This window comes from Stomoxys calcitrans, chromosome 2, assembly GCF_963082655.1.
Source record: "Stomoxys calcitrans chromosome 2, idStoCalc2.1, whole genome shotgun sequence".
Taxonomy (NCBI): domain Eukaryota; kingdom Metazoa; phylum Arthropoda; class Insecta; order Diptera; family Muscidae; genus Stomoxys; species Stomoxys calcitrans.
The window spans coordinates 52,555,648-52,570,671 of record NC_081553.1 but is presented as its reverse complement, the minus strand read 5'-3'; the positions used below and the strand labels follow the sequence as shown (position 1 = coordinate 52,570,671).

General features: G+C 32.6%; 1 protein-coding gene across 2 annotated transcripts in view; it reads left to right on the top strand.

Annotated features, from left to right (window-relative positions):
• The window catches only part of LOC106082127 (uncharacterized), a 36,799-nt gene extending 22,752 nt beyond the window's left edge, over positions 1 to 14,047 (top strand). For both annotated transcript variants that reach the window (XM_013244468.2, XM_013244469.2), the window contains exons 3-7: positions 10,328 to 10,443; positions 10,507 to 11,265; positions 11,336 to 11,414; positions 11,493 to 11,598; positions 13,502 to 14,047. In XM_013244468.2, coding sequence (XP_013099922.2) covers positions 10,328 to 10,443; positions 10,507 to 11,265; positions 11,336 to 11,414; positions 11,493 to 11,598; positions 13,502 to 13,568 — 1,127 coding nt within the window. In that variant the 3' untranslated portion in view covers positions 13,569 to 14,047. The remainder of the gene's footprint in view (positions 1 to 10,327; positions 10,444 to 10,506; positions 11,266 to 11,335; positions 11,415 to 11,492; positions 11,599 to 13,501) is intronic.
• The last annotated feature ends 977 nt before the right edge of the window (positions 14,048 to 15,024 follow it).

Below are 15,024 nucleotides of genomic sequence, written 5' to 3'. Positions count from 1 at the left end.
TTTCATTTCATTTCATTTCATTTCATTTCATTTCATTCCATTCCATTCCATTCCATTCCATTCAATTCCATTTCTATTCCAATCCATTTATAAAATATTTGTTTCGTACTTTATTTATTTTGACGCAACCTAATTGCCCAACTCCCGGATGTTATATGTATGTCGTAGTTAACTCCTTGAGTAAACAATAACTTGTGCCTAATTATTGAATTCCTCAAATATGTTAAAAATAAATTTCCATTCATAAGTTTAACGTCATCAGTCAATGAAGGCTAAACATTATCAATCACCCACCTTGGGCAAGCCTTTTTGGACACAAGCTTCAATGAAACCTTTTGATAACTTTTTTTTCAATGAAAAATTACTCACTTGGAGAAATATTTTCACACTACGTAGACATGTACTTTCGTAATTCTTTAGAAAACCCCTCTGACCAGTTGAGCCATTAGAAGTAGTCACTCTATGAATAATACCAATGCATCTTCAAGTTAAGCACGAAAGACAAACAACACTATACAGGCCTTTAAAACAAGCGTGCTTATTCAAATAGTAGCGTATAAAAATTCATTTGAGTTTCGTATGTGTTTTTTAAAGGCGAATGAAAAAAAAACCGCACTCATAAGTAGAACACGATATGAGCACATGTTCGAATGAAAGCTGCTGTTGCTGAGTCTTCAACAGAGCAGGGCGAAAACCAAAAAAAAAAAAACGAAATAATTGTAAAATACTAAAATTATCAATGAAATGTTATTAGTCATCGACATCAACGAAGTGGAGTGGTAGGGGCATGGAAAAGAAGCGACGGAAATAGTAGATCACTTTAAATTGAACATTAAACATTTGGAACGTCATAAAAACAAGATAGAGGATAAATAGGGAATTGCAAATATTTGAATTTACAAATTGAAAATCATCACTTTCACTTAGAAGAAAATGGGCTATATTCAAAAATATTATCGACACACTTATTTAAATTGGCTCGCAAGTGCTAAATGCCACTGTTAATGTTAACACCCGCCAAGATTTTGCAAACTTACACACAACCACACGCCCGCTTAGTGCACTCTAATAATGATAAACAAATAGAGCAATTCGTAGTAAATATTACTGGAATTGCCATAATGACGTTTGATATTGACCGCAAGACAACAGCCGCAGTTGTTACTGTTACCGATATAAAGTCTGTTACACTGCGCATCAAAAAAATATGTCATACTCAACACATCCACACATAGATTTAGTACCAGGAATTAATGGTAGGGGGTTTTTATTTCTTGTAACTTTAAAGCGTAATTTGATAAAAAAATATGTGGCTGGGATTTTTGTCTAAAAACAAACACGAAATGGGGTTTATTAGTGTTTTAATATTAATTACTAAGATGACTCAGGAAAGTTAAAATGAGAATCGGATTTGTTTTTGTCCTGATATTAGTTGCTCTCTTATCAAAGATATTCTCTTGACTACTTTCTCTTTGGCGAGACCACTAATATTATTTTTTGTGGTTCATTTGTAGTTTACTCGAAAGCAATCAATTCAGCAAAAATTAAAATTTCTAGGGACCGAACAAGGATGATCGAGAGACCGGTTTACATGGGAACTATATCAGGTTATAGACTGATTTGGACCGTACTAAACACAGTTATTGGAAGTCATAAAAGAACACCGCATGTAAAATTTCAGCCAAATCGGACAGAACTTGCAGCTTGTAAGGACTCAAGAAGTCAAATGGGGAGACCTGTTTACATGGAAGCTATATCAGATTATAGACTGATTTGGACCGTATTTAGCACACTTGTATGGAGTCGTAACAGAACACTACATGCAAAAATCAACCTCTTGGGGTAAAAAAACACAAAAAATAGTTTTGAAAAAAATCTTCAAATAGCATTTCAAAAAAAAAAAAAAATACAGGTTTACCCCAAATATACAAAGTGCATGAATCCTCAAAAATGCTTTATTTGTTTTTGGTACCACGGTACCCCTGCGAGTCATTTGGTACTTTTTTAAGAATAATTGTCACAAGCACTTCTTATGCGATTAGTAATAGTCAATTTCTATTTCTTATTATTTACATTTACTACGGCGTAGATTTTGTTGAATTCGGGCCTTCACTTGCCGTTACTTCAGTTTAAGTGGCAGATTTTTTTTTGTGCCACCACCATGGCGTTTGGCTACCAGTATCCTTATTACAAGTTATGGTGCGATATACAAACATGTTGTTCGCTTTGAGGTGTATGAGTTCGACAACAAAGCCTTTTGTGTTTTTCAAGCCCAATAAAAGGCAATCACACTATTACGCTTGAACTCCATCATAAATAACTTTTTTATTTTGAAAGAAAATCCAAAGGAAATGCTTTTGGAGGCTTGTAAACCATATAATGAGCTGTCAATAAAACAAATATCATGTAGTTGTCATTACGAGTTTGACAGATATACCAGTGTGAACTGGATAACACTCAGTGTCAGTTACTCTGTATTCTATCTGAAATATAAATTTTTCCCCTCATGAAGTTGGCGTGGGGATATTTAGTCCCCTCTTTTGCAGCATATCATTGGGATCCCCATATTTCTTCGAATCGAAATACCCTTATAATAAATTTTTTTTTAATTTGTTTATTTGAACAAAATTCCTAATGGCGTGTTTATATTCCATAAAACCAAACTCGTAAAAAACCAAACAAACAAAATTTCGTTTAAAAATGTATCAAATATATAATAAAAAAACATAAATAAAGGAAATGTATACTTGTGTCTGGCGAAGGTAATAAAGCTTTTCAATTGGCTTAATAGCCTTCGAAAAATAAAGAAAGACAATTAATTTGTCATTGAACAAGAAATTTATATACACTCCCATATAATTGGGCTGTTGACCAAATTATATGGCAATGGTATTTTTATACCCATTGCTTTTGTTTTTCGCCAATTTATGGCCCATTCTATATTGTGATGGTGATAACAAAGAAGGGAGAAAATAAGGTTAATATTCCAAGAAATGTAGCTAAAGCCCATCGAAATCGGACCGACATAAAGATTGATCAGAAAAAACAAAATCGTTGATTATATTGCCCATAAGAAAGAAAGTGAGAGCAGTTAAAAGGGGAAATTTTGTGCACCTGTTCTTCATAAAACATGATTCACTCAATTATTGAGACAAAAATATTTGTCCAACTTATCATATAAGCAGGTGTTTTGAACATGCTTTTGGTTTTGGGCCATAGCAATTCTATTAGCCAAAACATGTGATGGAGTTATTCGAAATCTAAACAATCACGCGTTCAAAACACTTTCTAGAAAATAAATAACAAATTGCTTCAAAAAACTCTTTATTCCGTCTCTATTTGTCTGAGATAGTCGTCAGTATTCTGTTATTTATCTTTCAGATAATCATGGGCTCTTTGTTGCAGATTCTTTTTTGGTTAATTTTTTTTTTCCTAGAAATTTTTCTATCTTATCTACAAAATGGCAACGAGCTAAAAGTCTAAAGGCTAACCAAAGGCAGGGATGACTATCATTAAGGGTTGAGGCGTGCTGGCGGTTTTAATGATGCTCAGAATCTTCACCTGCTGCAGTGCTTTTCTTTTATTTACATCATTATCGTCTTCATCGTATTTTAATTAGACTACAAGATCTTTTGAAATTTTATTACCTCAAACTGCCTAGGTAGACAAAGTCTAAAGTCATCTCTGGCTTGTATTAAAGCCCACCACATGGTTGCTAATCACTCACTGCATGGCGTTGATGGTGTTTGTTGGTATGATTATGATCATTAGCATCTCCATCTGCATCATAATTATCATCATCATCATCATCATGTTCATTATTATCTCCATCATTTTCTGCCAACTTGACATGATGCGATTTTGTTATCTTAACACCATTTGTCTTCTCCCTCTCTCCTTCTCTTCGCCGCGTTGCCAGACAACAGTAGTAGGTGAGCGCATGATTGTGTGTTTGTAATGAACAAGTGTGGCTATCGCCTCTACCTATCTGTCAATGGAATTACTTGCTATTGTTGTGTTGCTAAGGCTACGGAGGCCCCATTGCCAATTCAAACGGTGGCCGGTGTGTTCATGTCATTTTGTGGATTGTTGTGGACTTGTCGGTGCTGCATTATTATTGTGTCAGTGTCGAAGCGAATGAGCACCACTTAATGTGTTCATTTTTTGTACTCTGCTCCCCTTGTTCCCTTTGTATTGCCATTTGCTGCAAGTCTCTCCACAACCTTTTTAAACTCTTGAAGGTTTGTTTGTTTTTTTCTTAATGACAACTAATATGGCTTTGCAATTTTATTTTAAAACTCTTCAGGTGCTAGTTTGTTAGCCTTTAAGGTGTTTTTTTAGGAGGTAGTATTGCAAAGTGATCACTGATGAGTGATTAGTGATCACTGATCATTTTTATGCCCTCCACAATGGGTAATGGATAAGAATTGCTATGTTATTGCTATGGAGCTATACCGATTGGTTTGAATATTGCAGACCAAAGTAGAAGTCATTGTGCTAAATTTCATAAAAATCGGAAAAGTATTGTGTCCTATAGTGCCTCAAGAAGTAAAATCGGCAGATTTGTTTATATGAGAGCTATTTTAGGTAGTGGACCAATTCAGACCATATTTAGAACGTATGTTTAATGTCACAGAAAAAGTCGTTGTACAAAATTTCAGCCTAATCGGATATGAACTGGGCCCTCTAGAGGCCCAAAAAGGTCGGTTTATATGGGAGCTATATCAAGTTATGAACCGATTTGGATCATTTTTGGCTTAGCTGTTGGAAGTCCAAACTAATACTTCATGTAAAATTTCAGTCAAATCGGAAAATAATAGCGCCCTCTAGAGCTCAAAAAGACAAGATCCGGGATCGGTTTATATAGGAGCTATATCAACTTATGAACTGATTTGGACCATACTTGGCTCAGTTGTTGGAAGCCCAAACAAAATATTTCGTGTAAAATTTCAGCCAAATCGAATAACAATTGCGCCCTCTAGTGCTCAAGAAGACAATATCCAGGATGGGTTTTTATAGGAGCTATATTAAGTTATAAACCGATTTAGACCATATTTGGCTTAGTGGTTGGAAGTCCAAACAAAATATTTCCTGTAAAATATCAGCCAAATTAGATAATAATTGCACCCTCTAGCGCTCAAGAACACAAGATCCGGGATCGGTTTATATGGGAGCCATATCAAGTTATGGGCGGATTTGGACCATACTTGGCTTACTTTTTGAAAATCCGAACAAAATACTTCGTGTAAAATTTCAGCCAAATCGGATAATAATTGCGCTCTCTAGTGCTCAAGAAGACAATATCCGGGATCGGTTGATATAGGAGCTATATCAAGTTATGAGCCGATTTGGAACATACTTGGCTTAGTTGCTGCAAGTCCATATAAATCACTTCGTACAAAATTTCAGCCAAATCGGATAATAATTGCGCTCTCTAGCGAGTTAAGAAGTCAAAATCCGAGATCGGTTTATATGGGAGCTATTTCAGGTTAGGAACCGATTTGGATCTATCTTAGCACAGTTATTGGAAGTCATAACAAAACACCTCATGCAAAATTTCAGACAAATCGAATAAGAATTGTATCCCCTACAGGCTCAAGAATTCTAGATCCAGATCGGTTTATATGACAGATAAATCAAAACCCGGACCGATATGGCCCATATACAATCCTAAGCGACCTATTTAATGTGAAAAAGTTCATACTGAATTTTTTTTCTATGAAAAAGTTCACAATAAACTATTTTCTTTAAAAGAGGTTAAAATTAACATATTTCTGTGATATCGCTGATGAAGCTCATAACCAACTTTTTTTCTATGAAAAAGGTCACAATGAACTTTTTTCTATGAGGAAGTTCATAATTATCTTTTTTCTATGAGAAAGTTCTATGAAAAAGTTCATAATAAACTTTTTTCTATGAAAAAGTTCATAACAAACTATGAAAAAGTTCATAACAAACTATGAAAAAGTTCATAATGAATTTTTTTCTATGAAAGAGTTCATAATGAAATTTTTTCTCTGAAAAAGTTCATAATGAACTTTTTTCTATGAAAAAGTTCATAACGAACTTTTTTTCTATGAAAGAGTTCATAATGAACTTTTTTCTATGAAAAAGTTCTTAATGAACTTTTTTCTATGAAAAAGTTCTTAATGAACTTTTTTCTATGAAAAAGTTCTTAATGAACTTTTTTCTATGAAAAAGTTCTTAATGAACTTTTTTCTATGAAAAAGTTCATAATGAACTTTTTTCTATGAAAAAGTTCATAATAAACTTTTTTCTATGAAAAAGTTCATAATGAACTTTTTTCTATGAAAAAGTTCATAATGAACTTTTTTCTATGAAAAAGTTCATAATGAACTTTTTTCTATGAAAATGATCATAACTAACTTTAAGATAACCATAACGGTTTGCATTATTAGAGTAAAAATTAAATAGAAGGCATTCTATAGCTTTGCTAATTACATATTTTTGATGGTTAGAGTTCGTCGTCGTATAATAGTTATAATACAACATGCTAATGTCTTAATACACCAATGGAATTGTTTTATTGTTATATTGTTGTCTCAGCTTCATCATATTCTTCGGAGGGCCTGAAATGAATGGTATTGTACACTTGTTCAAACTTTTTGCATATGATGGCGGGACAACCGATTAAATTAAACTCACATTTTGTATTGTTTAGTTCCTTTCACATTTACCTTACTTCATTGCTACTGAGCTCTATTGTCCTATAACATGGCAACAATTGCATTACATTATAGGTACTCGTATGTAAGCAACTTTTGATCTACATCGTAGTTGTTGTATTTTTTCCTAATTTTTTGTATTATTTGTTGGCATTCATAAATAATGAAAAATTGATTCTTAATTAGGTTTCAACTAAAAAAAAAACAAAACAAAAAAATTACATAATAATGAATTTAAGTTAATTTAATTTGCGCATAGTTCATTAAAATGTTGCCTGCTGGCTGGTCGGTGGGGGAGAGCAGAAGGCTAATTACCTGGCGAATAGTTGTTATTTCCACGAGTATGTTTTTCCTTGCTGTGAATTTTATGAACTTGTATAGATTTATTTTTGTTGTTGGTTGGTAATACAAATATTTTAAAAATAATTCCATGATAAAGTTTTTATTTTTTGTTTATTCGACAACTACCTCATGTCATAGTCAGGCTGTTTGTTGCCCAGCGTGTTGTTGTTGCTGCTTTTGTTTTTGTAATACACTCATTTACTATTAACCCCAGTCCATCAAATCGCAATCACTCTGTTGTTTTTTTTATGAATGAATTCATAAACTGCATGTGCGTTGCAAAAAAACAAAATATGACGCTGTGAAATTAATGTAGATATCAACCGCAAAAATGGTTTTAATTCTCGAGGTGGTGTTTTGTAATTGTATGGTTTTCCTTTTCCTATGAAAAAATGTTTAAATCAATTATTGATTTATTTATAAATTCATTACGATTGATAACTTTTTGTAAAAGATTATTATTATAAAAACAAAAATATAGCTCATGGAACATGTGACCTTGGCAGCATAGCTAAAAAACTTTCAGTTTTTAAACCCCAAACTGTTTTTCTTTTTGTTGATATGTTGAATAAAAAAATTACTCGTGTACCCTTCAATCATTTTTCTATTTGATGTCTTATTTGCCATATCATCCCATAATCAGGTGTGCCCTTTCATAGTTAAGCACCTGAACGTGATTGTTTCTTATTATCATTAGCGAAAGGAAAATTTTTCTAAAATCCCCCTAATTGAATGTGAAGAACACATGTCATTATTTTCCCTGGCATTTGTATGGGTGTTTTTGCTATAAATAGCAAATTACCCAATACTTTGTTGTCGGAATTTTATTTGAGGGACTTTCGAGAGAAACTTTAATCGATGTACTTTTTATGATATTAGTAATTTTCATATACATTATAATATTTTGCATTAAAATATCTAATAAAAGACTTTCCCAACAATAGCATGTGACTAAATGTGAAACTGATTCAAGTTTTTTCTATTGAAGCGATGTTTGTATGTTTAGAGAACCTTTTCTTGGGACGAGCTTATATTAGTATATGGACTTTTCTTTTGATCATTGCCAATAATTTATACGACAAATGTTCATAATTAACCTTTTTCTATTAAAAAGTTCAAAATAAACTTTTTTCTGTAAAAAAGTTCATAATGAAATATTTTCTATGAAAAAATTCATAATGAGCTTTTTTCTATGAAAAAGTTGATAATGAACTTTTCTCAATGAAAAAGTTCATAAAGAACTTTTTTCTATGAAAAAGTTCATAAAGAACTTTTTTCTATGAAAAATTCATAAAGAACTTTTTTCTATGAAAAAGTTCATAAAGAACTTTTTTCTATGAAAAAGTTCATAAAGAACTTTTTTCTATGAAAAAGTTCATAATGAACTTTTTTTATAGAAAAGTTCATAATGAATTTTTTCTATGAACAAGTTCATAACGAACATTTTTCTATGAAAAAGTTCATAAAGAACGTCTATATATATATAAGTTCAAATAGAATTTTTTTATGAAAAAATTCATAATAAATTTTTTTCTAATTTCTAATTATGAACTTTTTTCTATGAGATAGTTCTCAATGAATTTTTTTCATGAAATAGTTTTTAAAGAACTTTTATCTATAAAAAGGTTCTTAATGAACGTTTTCTATGAAAAAGTTACGGCATTTATTGCCCAATTTTCCGAACCTATTTTTACAATGAACTTTTTTTTATGAAAAAGTTCACAATGAATTTTTTTTCTATAAAGAAATTTTTTCTATAAGTTTAAAATTATCCTTTTTCTTTGAAAAAGTTCATAATAAACTTCATAATGAATTTTTTCTTTAAAAATGTTCATTATGAACACCTTCAAAGAAAAAAGTTCATTTTGAACTTATTCTACAAAAAAGTTCATTATGAACTTTTTCTATAAAAAATGTTAATAATGAACTTTTTTCTATTAAAAAGTTCATAATGAACTGTTTTCTATGAAAAAGTTCATAATGAACTGTTTTCTATAAAAAAGTTCATAATGAACTGTTTTCTATGAAAAATTTCATAATGAACTGTTTTCTATGAAAAAGTTCATAATGAACTGTTTTCTATGAAAAAGTTCATAATGAACTGTTTTCTATGAAAAAGTTCATAATGAACTGTTTTCTATGAAAAAGTTCATAATGAACTGTTTTCTATGAAAAAGTTCATAATGAACTGTTTTCTATGAAAAAGTTCATAATGAACTGTTTTCTAAGAATAAGTTCATAATTAACTGTTTTCTATGAAAAGTTCATAATAAACATTTTTCTATAAAAGAGTTCATAATGAAAATTTTTCTATAAAAGAGTTCATAATAATCTTTTTTCTATGAAAAAGTTCATAACCAACTTTTTCTATGCAAAAATTCATGATGAACTTTTTTCTATGAAAAAGTTCATAACAACTTTTTTCTATGAAAAAGTTCATAATGAACTTTTTTTATGAAAGAGTTCATCATAATATTTTTTCTATGAAAAAGTTAATACCTAACTTTTTCTATGAAAAAAGTTCATAACTAACTTTTTCTATGCAAAAGTTCATAATGAACTTTTTTCTATGAAAAAGTGAACTGTTTTTTTATGAACTTTTTCGTAGAAAAAAGTTCATTATTAACATTTTTTATAGAAAAAGTTCATAATGAACTTTTTTATAGAATAAGTTCAAAATGAACTTTTTTCTTTGAAGAAGTTCGTAATGAACTTTTTTCTATGAAAAAGTTCACAATGAACTTTTTTCTATGAAAAAGTTCACAATGAACTTTTTTCTATGAAAAAGTTCATAATGAACTTTTTTCTATGAAAAAGTTCATAATGAACTTTTTTCTATGAAAAAATTCATAATGAACTTTTTTCTATGAAAAAGTTCATAATGAACTTCTTTCTATAAAAAAGTTCTCCTTAAACTAATAACTGAATTTTATTATGAGAAATCTTACAATAAACTTTCTCACACGAAAAGTTTACTATGATTTTTCTCATAGAAAAAGTTCAAGGGACTTTTTTCTTTGTAAAATTCATAAGAAATTTTACCTGACAAAATTCATAAGGAACTTTTTTAACGAAAAATTTTATGAAGATATTTTTAACTACGAAAAATTTCATAAAAATCTTTTTCTATGAAAACATTAGTAGTAAACTCTTTTCTATAAAAAAATATTTTTTTGAAAAAGTATGGTGAACTTTTGTCTACTTTCCATCAGACACTAGCTTTTAGTTTAATAGAATGTCCCTGAGATATTTCTTCTCCATCAACTAATTTTCACCAATTGTTTCCTTTTTTATTATAGGTACCGAAGAATGTCCAGTAAAATCGGTGGTCACACGCGTTGGTCATCAACTACACAAAGCACTCACAGAAAAGGGTTTGGCTCTTTTGGTCAATCATGGTATTTGCGATGAAAAGGTAGGCAAACTCATTCTCCCATCATTTCTAACCTTTGTTAAATTCCTCCTCCTTTTTTTTTAGTTAAAAACCGCCTGGGATCACTTAGACGATTTTGTAGATCTACCCACAGATGTGAAAGAACACTACATACGTTCGGGTGATGACAATCATGGCTATGTGAGTCCCGGCATTGAACGTTTCGATGGCAAAACACCAGAATTACGTCATGCTTTCAATATCTGCACACTGAATGCCAAGAATCTCCCCGAGGAGCCATTGCCTGGTTTTGCCGATCACATATCCGTATTGGCGGAAGACTTCAAAGCTTTGGCTCGTTTCGTTTTGCAGGCCTTGGCCATATCCTTGGATATTCCACAGACATTTTTTGTGGAAAAACATTCGCACATGTTGTCTGGGGATCATGATAATGAGACCACTCTGCGTCTTTTATACTATCCTCCCATAGTGGAAGATGATGAGAACAGTAAAAATGCCTTTGTTAAGGGACGTTGTAAATACAGCTATCAACGTTGTGTCTCCAATCAGCCCGATTTTCGCCCAGAATATAATCCACGTGATGATTACAATGAGTTGGATGGTGAGGCCTTGAAGAATTCGGAGACCACAGAAAGACATTTGCCCAATGGCGAGGTTATACATTGCGGTGCTCACACAGATTATGGAACATTCACACTACTCTCACAGGACTCAGAAGGTGGGCTGGAGGTGCAATTACCCGGCAGCGATAAATGGCATAGGGTTGGCCATTTGCCTGGGGCAATTTTAGTAAATTGTGGCGAGATATTGTCCATATGGACACAAAATAAATATGCAGCATTGGTGAGTATGGAGGCTATATAAACAAAAAAAAAAGAAATTAATTTGTATTTTTATTGTTTTTTAATTTCAGCCCCATCGTGTTGTTGTACCCGAACAAGAGCATTTACGTTCCCGCGGACGTCATTCGATAGCCTTCTTCTGCCATCCAGGTTAGGAGTTGTTGTGAAATATTCCCATTTTAATTAGCACTAATATTTGTAAATCTGGTGTATGATTTTAATTAACAGATAATTTAACGATGATATCTCCTAATGATTTGCCCCTGCCTGCCGACAATCAAGATGCCATCAGCAAAAAGCCCCGCAAGAAGTCATTCAAGGCGGCGAAAGAAAAGTAAGTTGATATTGATGACGTATGTATGTATGAGTAGCATAAAAACAGCAAAGAAAGTAAGTTAGAGTATAGGAAGATGTTGATCAACAGTGTCAAAGGTATCACCCTACTTTGGGGACTTTTCGGCTATGTCCTCAAAGTATATCGAAAAGCTGGTCGCATCCAACTTCAAGTGAGGTGATTGTATACAATGATTAGCGCCATAAAGGTCTATCTTAAATATTATAACCAGGATCGTTACCAACACTCGTTTTGGGGATCTTTTGGCGATGTCCTCAAAGTAAGTAATGTAGATGAAAATATCGTCCTCTTGAGTTACTTTTGGGCGATGACCCCAAAGTATGTAATAATGGTGATCGTATCCAATGACAAGCGTTATAAACATCATCATTGTTGAAGACAGGGGATAGGAATAGGTTATAACCAGTATCGGAAATATCATTTACTTTGAGGAATTTTTGCAGATGTCCTCAAAGTACGTAATGTGATTGATTTTATACAGAGTTAAGGAAATAAAGTGAAGGAAGCGGTAAAAGTGGCAGAGACATCGCTTCATTTTGGGGACGTTCTGACAATGTCCCCAAAATATGTGTCGTAACTATCATTCACTTTGGGGATCTTTTGGCGATGTCCTCAAACTACATTATGTAGTTGAAAATATCGTCCACATTAGTTACTTTTGACTATGACCTCAAAGATTGTTATGAGGTCCAATGATTAGCGTCATAAAATCCATCAATGTTGAAGACAGGAGATAGGGAGACATTATAACCAGTGGTAGAGATATAGCCCAACTTTGGGGACCTTTTGACACTGTTCCTAATATATATAAGCAGAGTGATTGCATTTAAAGATATGTGCCATGAAGACAATTGGGATAATATTTCAGTTCATTCGGTTAAGAATTGCGCCTTGTAGGGGCTCAAGAAGCAAAATCGGGAGATCGGTTTATATGGGAGCTGTATCAAGCTATTGATCGATTCAGACCATATTAGACACGTATGTTGAATTTCATGAGAGAAGCCGTTGTACAAAATTTCTTCCAAATCGGATGAGAATTGCGCCCTCTAGAGGCTCAAAAAGTCAAGACCCATAATCGGTTTATATGGCAGCTATATCAAGTTATGCATATCAAGTTATATGGCAGCTATATCAAGTTATTTGCGCCATACTTAGCACAGTTATTGGAAATCATAAGAAAACACTTCATGCAAATTTTCAGCTAAATCAGATGAGGATTGCTCTCTCTATTGGCTCAAGAAGTCCAGATCAAAGATCGGTTTATATGACAGCTATACCAGATTATGAACCGATTTGAAGCATACCTAACACAGTTGTTTGAAGTGATACCAAAATATCACGTGCAAATTTTCAGTCAAATTGGATGAGAATTGCGCCCTCTAGAGGCTCAAGAAGTCAAGACCCAAGATCCGTTCATATGGCAGCTATATCAAAACATGGACCGATTTGGCCCATTTACATTCCCAACCGACCTACACTAATAAAAAGTATTTGTGCAAAATTTCACGAGGCTAGCTTTACTCCTTTGAAAGTTAGCGTGCTTTCGACAGACGGACGGACATGGCTAGATCGACTTAAAATGTCATGACGATCAAAAATATATATACTTTATGGTGTCTCAGACGCATATTTCGAGGTGTTACAAACAGAATGACGAAATTAGTATACCCCCATCCTATGGTGGAGGGTATAAAAATTATGCAGCGACACAACAATATGTTAGGTTAGGTATTACACTAAAGGAATCTTAACCGCACAAAATTAAAGCATATTCTAAGGCGTTGCGAAAAATAATTAAAATATTTTCAATTGCAATTTATTATTTACTGTAGGACGGTATTATCACAACTTATTAATCTTTATTTCTTTCCTTTCTTTACAGAGTCTACAATGCTTACCAGTTAATACAGAAACGTTTTCGAGATACTTACCAAAATGGTTCACAGTGATAGTTAAGGAGACACCTTTAAATAAGAATGTGCAGAATCCTCCCATAGACTGGCTAAAGGGTTCTTGAAGTCATGCAACCTTTTTTTTATTATTTACTAAAATTTAAGTAAATTCATTTTATAAATCATTCATTTTCACAAAAGATTCTTAATAGATCATACTGCAAGAAAAGAAAAACAAAAGTGATTATATTTTTTAGTTTACAACACAAGCGCCACCACCACCACAAACACTACTTTACCAACTTACACACATGCATATATAAATTCTATGTGTCCAACATAATTATTTTCCTTTTGGTAAAATTTTTTTTTTAATTTATACAAAATTTAATTATGTGAAAATATACACTCTTGAGTATATCTTAGACATACTTATAGCAAAAAATGTAACCCATTGTTTTTGTAGCAAAAAGAAAAGAATTTTAATAAGATGATATTATAATTTTCCATAAAAAACATGGGCGTTAATACAAGAACCCGAAAATGTTGTTTAATTTTACTTATATGCAATGCATAGATGGCAGCAATTGCAAAGGTAAGAGTTAAAAACTAATAAAAAGGCGGGATAAACCCATTAACGACGAATGGGTAGAAAAATACCCAAGAATAGAGCTGTCTTCGAAAAATTGTAGCTCGAGTTAGGAAATAGGTAGCCTAATGAAATTTGGAATGGCTTAATGTGCAGTAATGAAAGCAGTTAAAACAAACAGTCTGGCCGAATCTTATACACCCTACACCATGGAGCGCATTTATCAAGTTCTTTGAATGACTTTTTCAAATACATATGAGCTATATCAAGTTATTGGCCGCTATGGACCGTACTCACCATGGTTGTTAGGAGTAATAGAAAAACACCCCCTCCAAAATTTCGGACAAATCGAGTAATAATTGCTCCCTCCAGAGGTTCAAAAAGTAAATTTGGGAGATCGGTTTATATGGCACTTATATCTGGTTATATACCGATTTAGTTCATAATTGGAATAGTTGTTGGAAATCATTCGAAAACGACATATGCAAAATTTCAACCATAATGGGTAAGAATTGCGCCCTCTAGAAGCCCATGAAGTATAATCGGGGGATCGGTTTATACGGGAGCTATATATGGACTGATTAAGACCATACTTGACACAGTTGTTGGAAGTTGAAATTAAACATTTCTCGCAAAATTTCGACCTAATCGGAATTGCGCCCTCTAGAAGCTTAAGAAGTCAAGACCCAAGATCGGTTTATGCTGTAGCCATATCAGGTTATATACCGATTTAGATCATACTTGGCACAATTGTTGAAAATCATACCAAAACGTCGTATGCAAAATTTCAACCATATTAGATAAGAATTGCGCCCTCTAGAAGTCAAGACCCTTGGGTCAGCAGCAATTTCAGGTTATCAACCGATTTCAACCATACTTTGCACAGTTGTTGGAAGTGATACCAAAACAACACGTGCACAATTT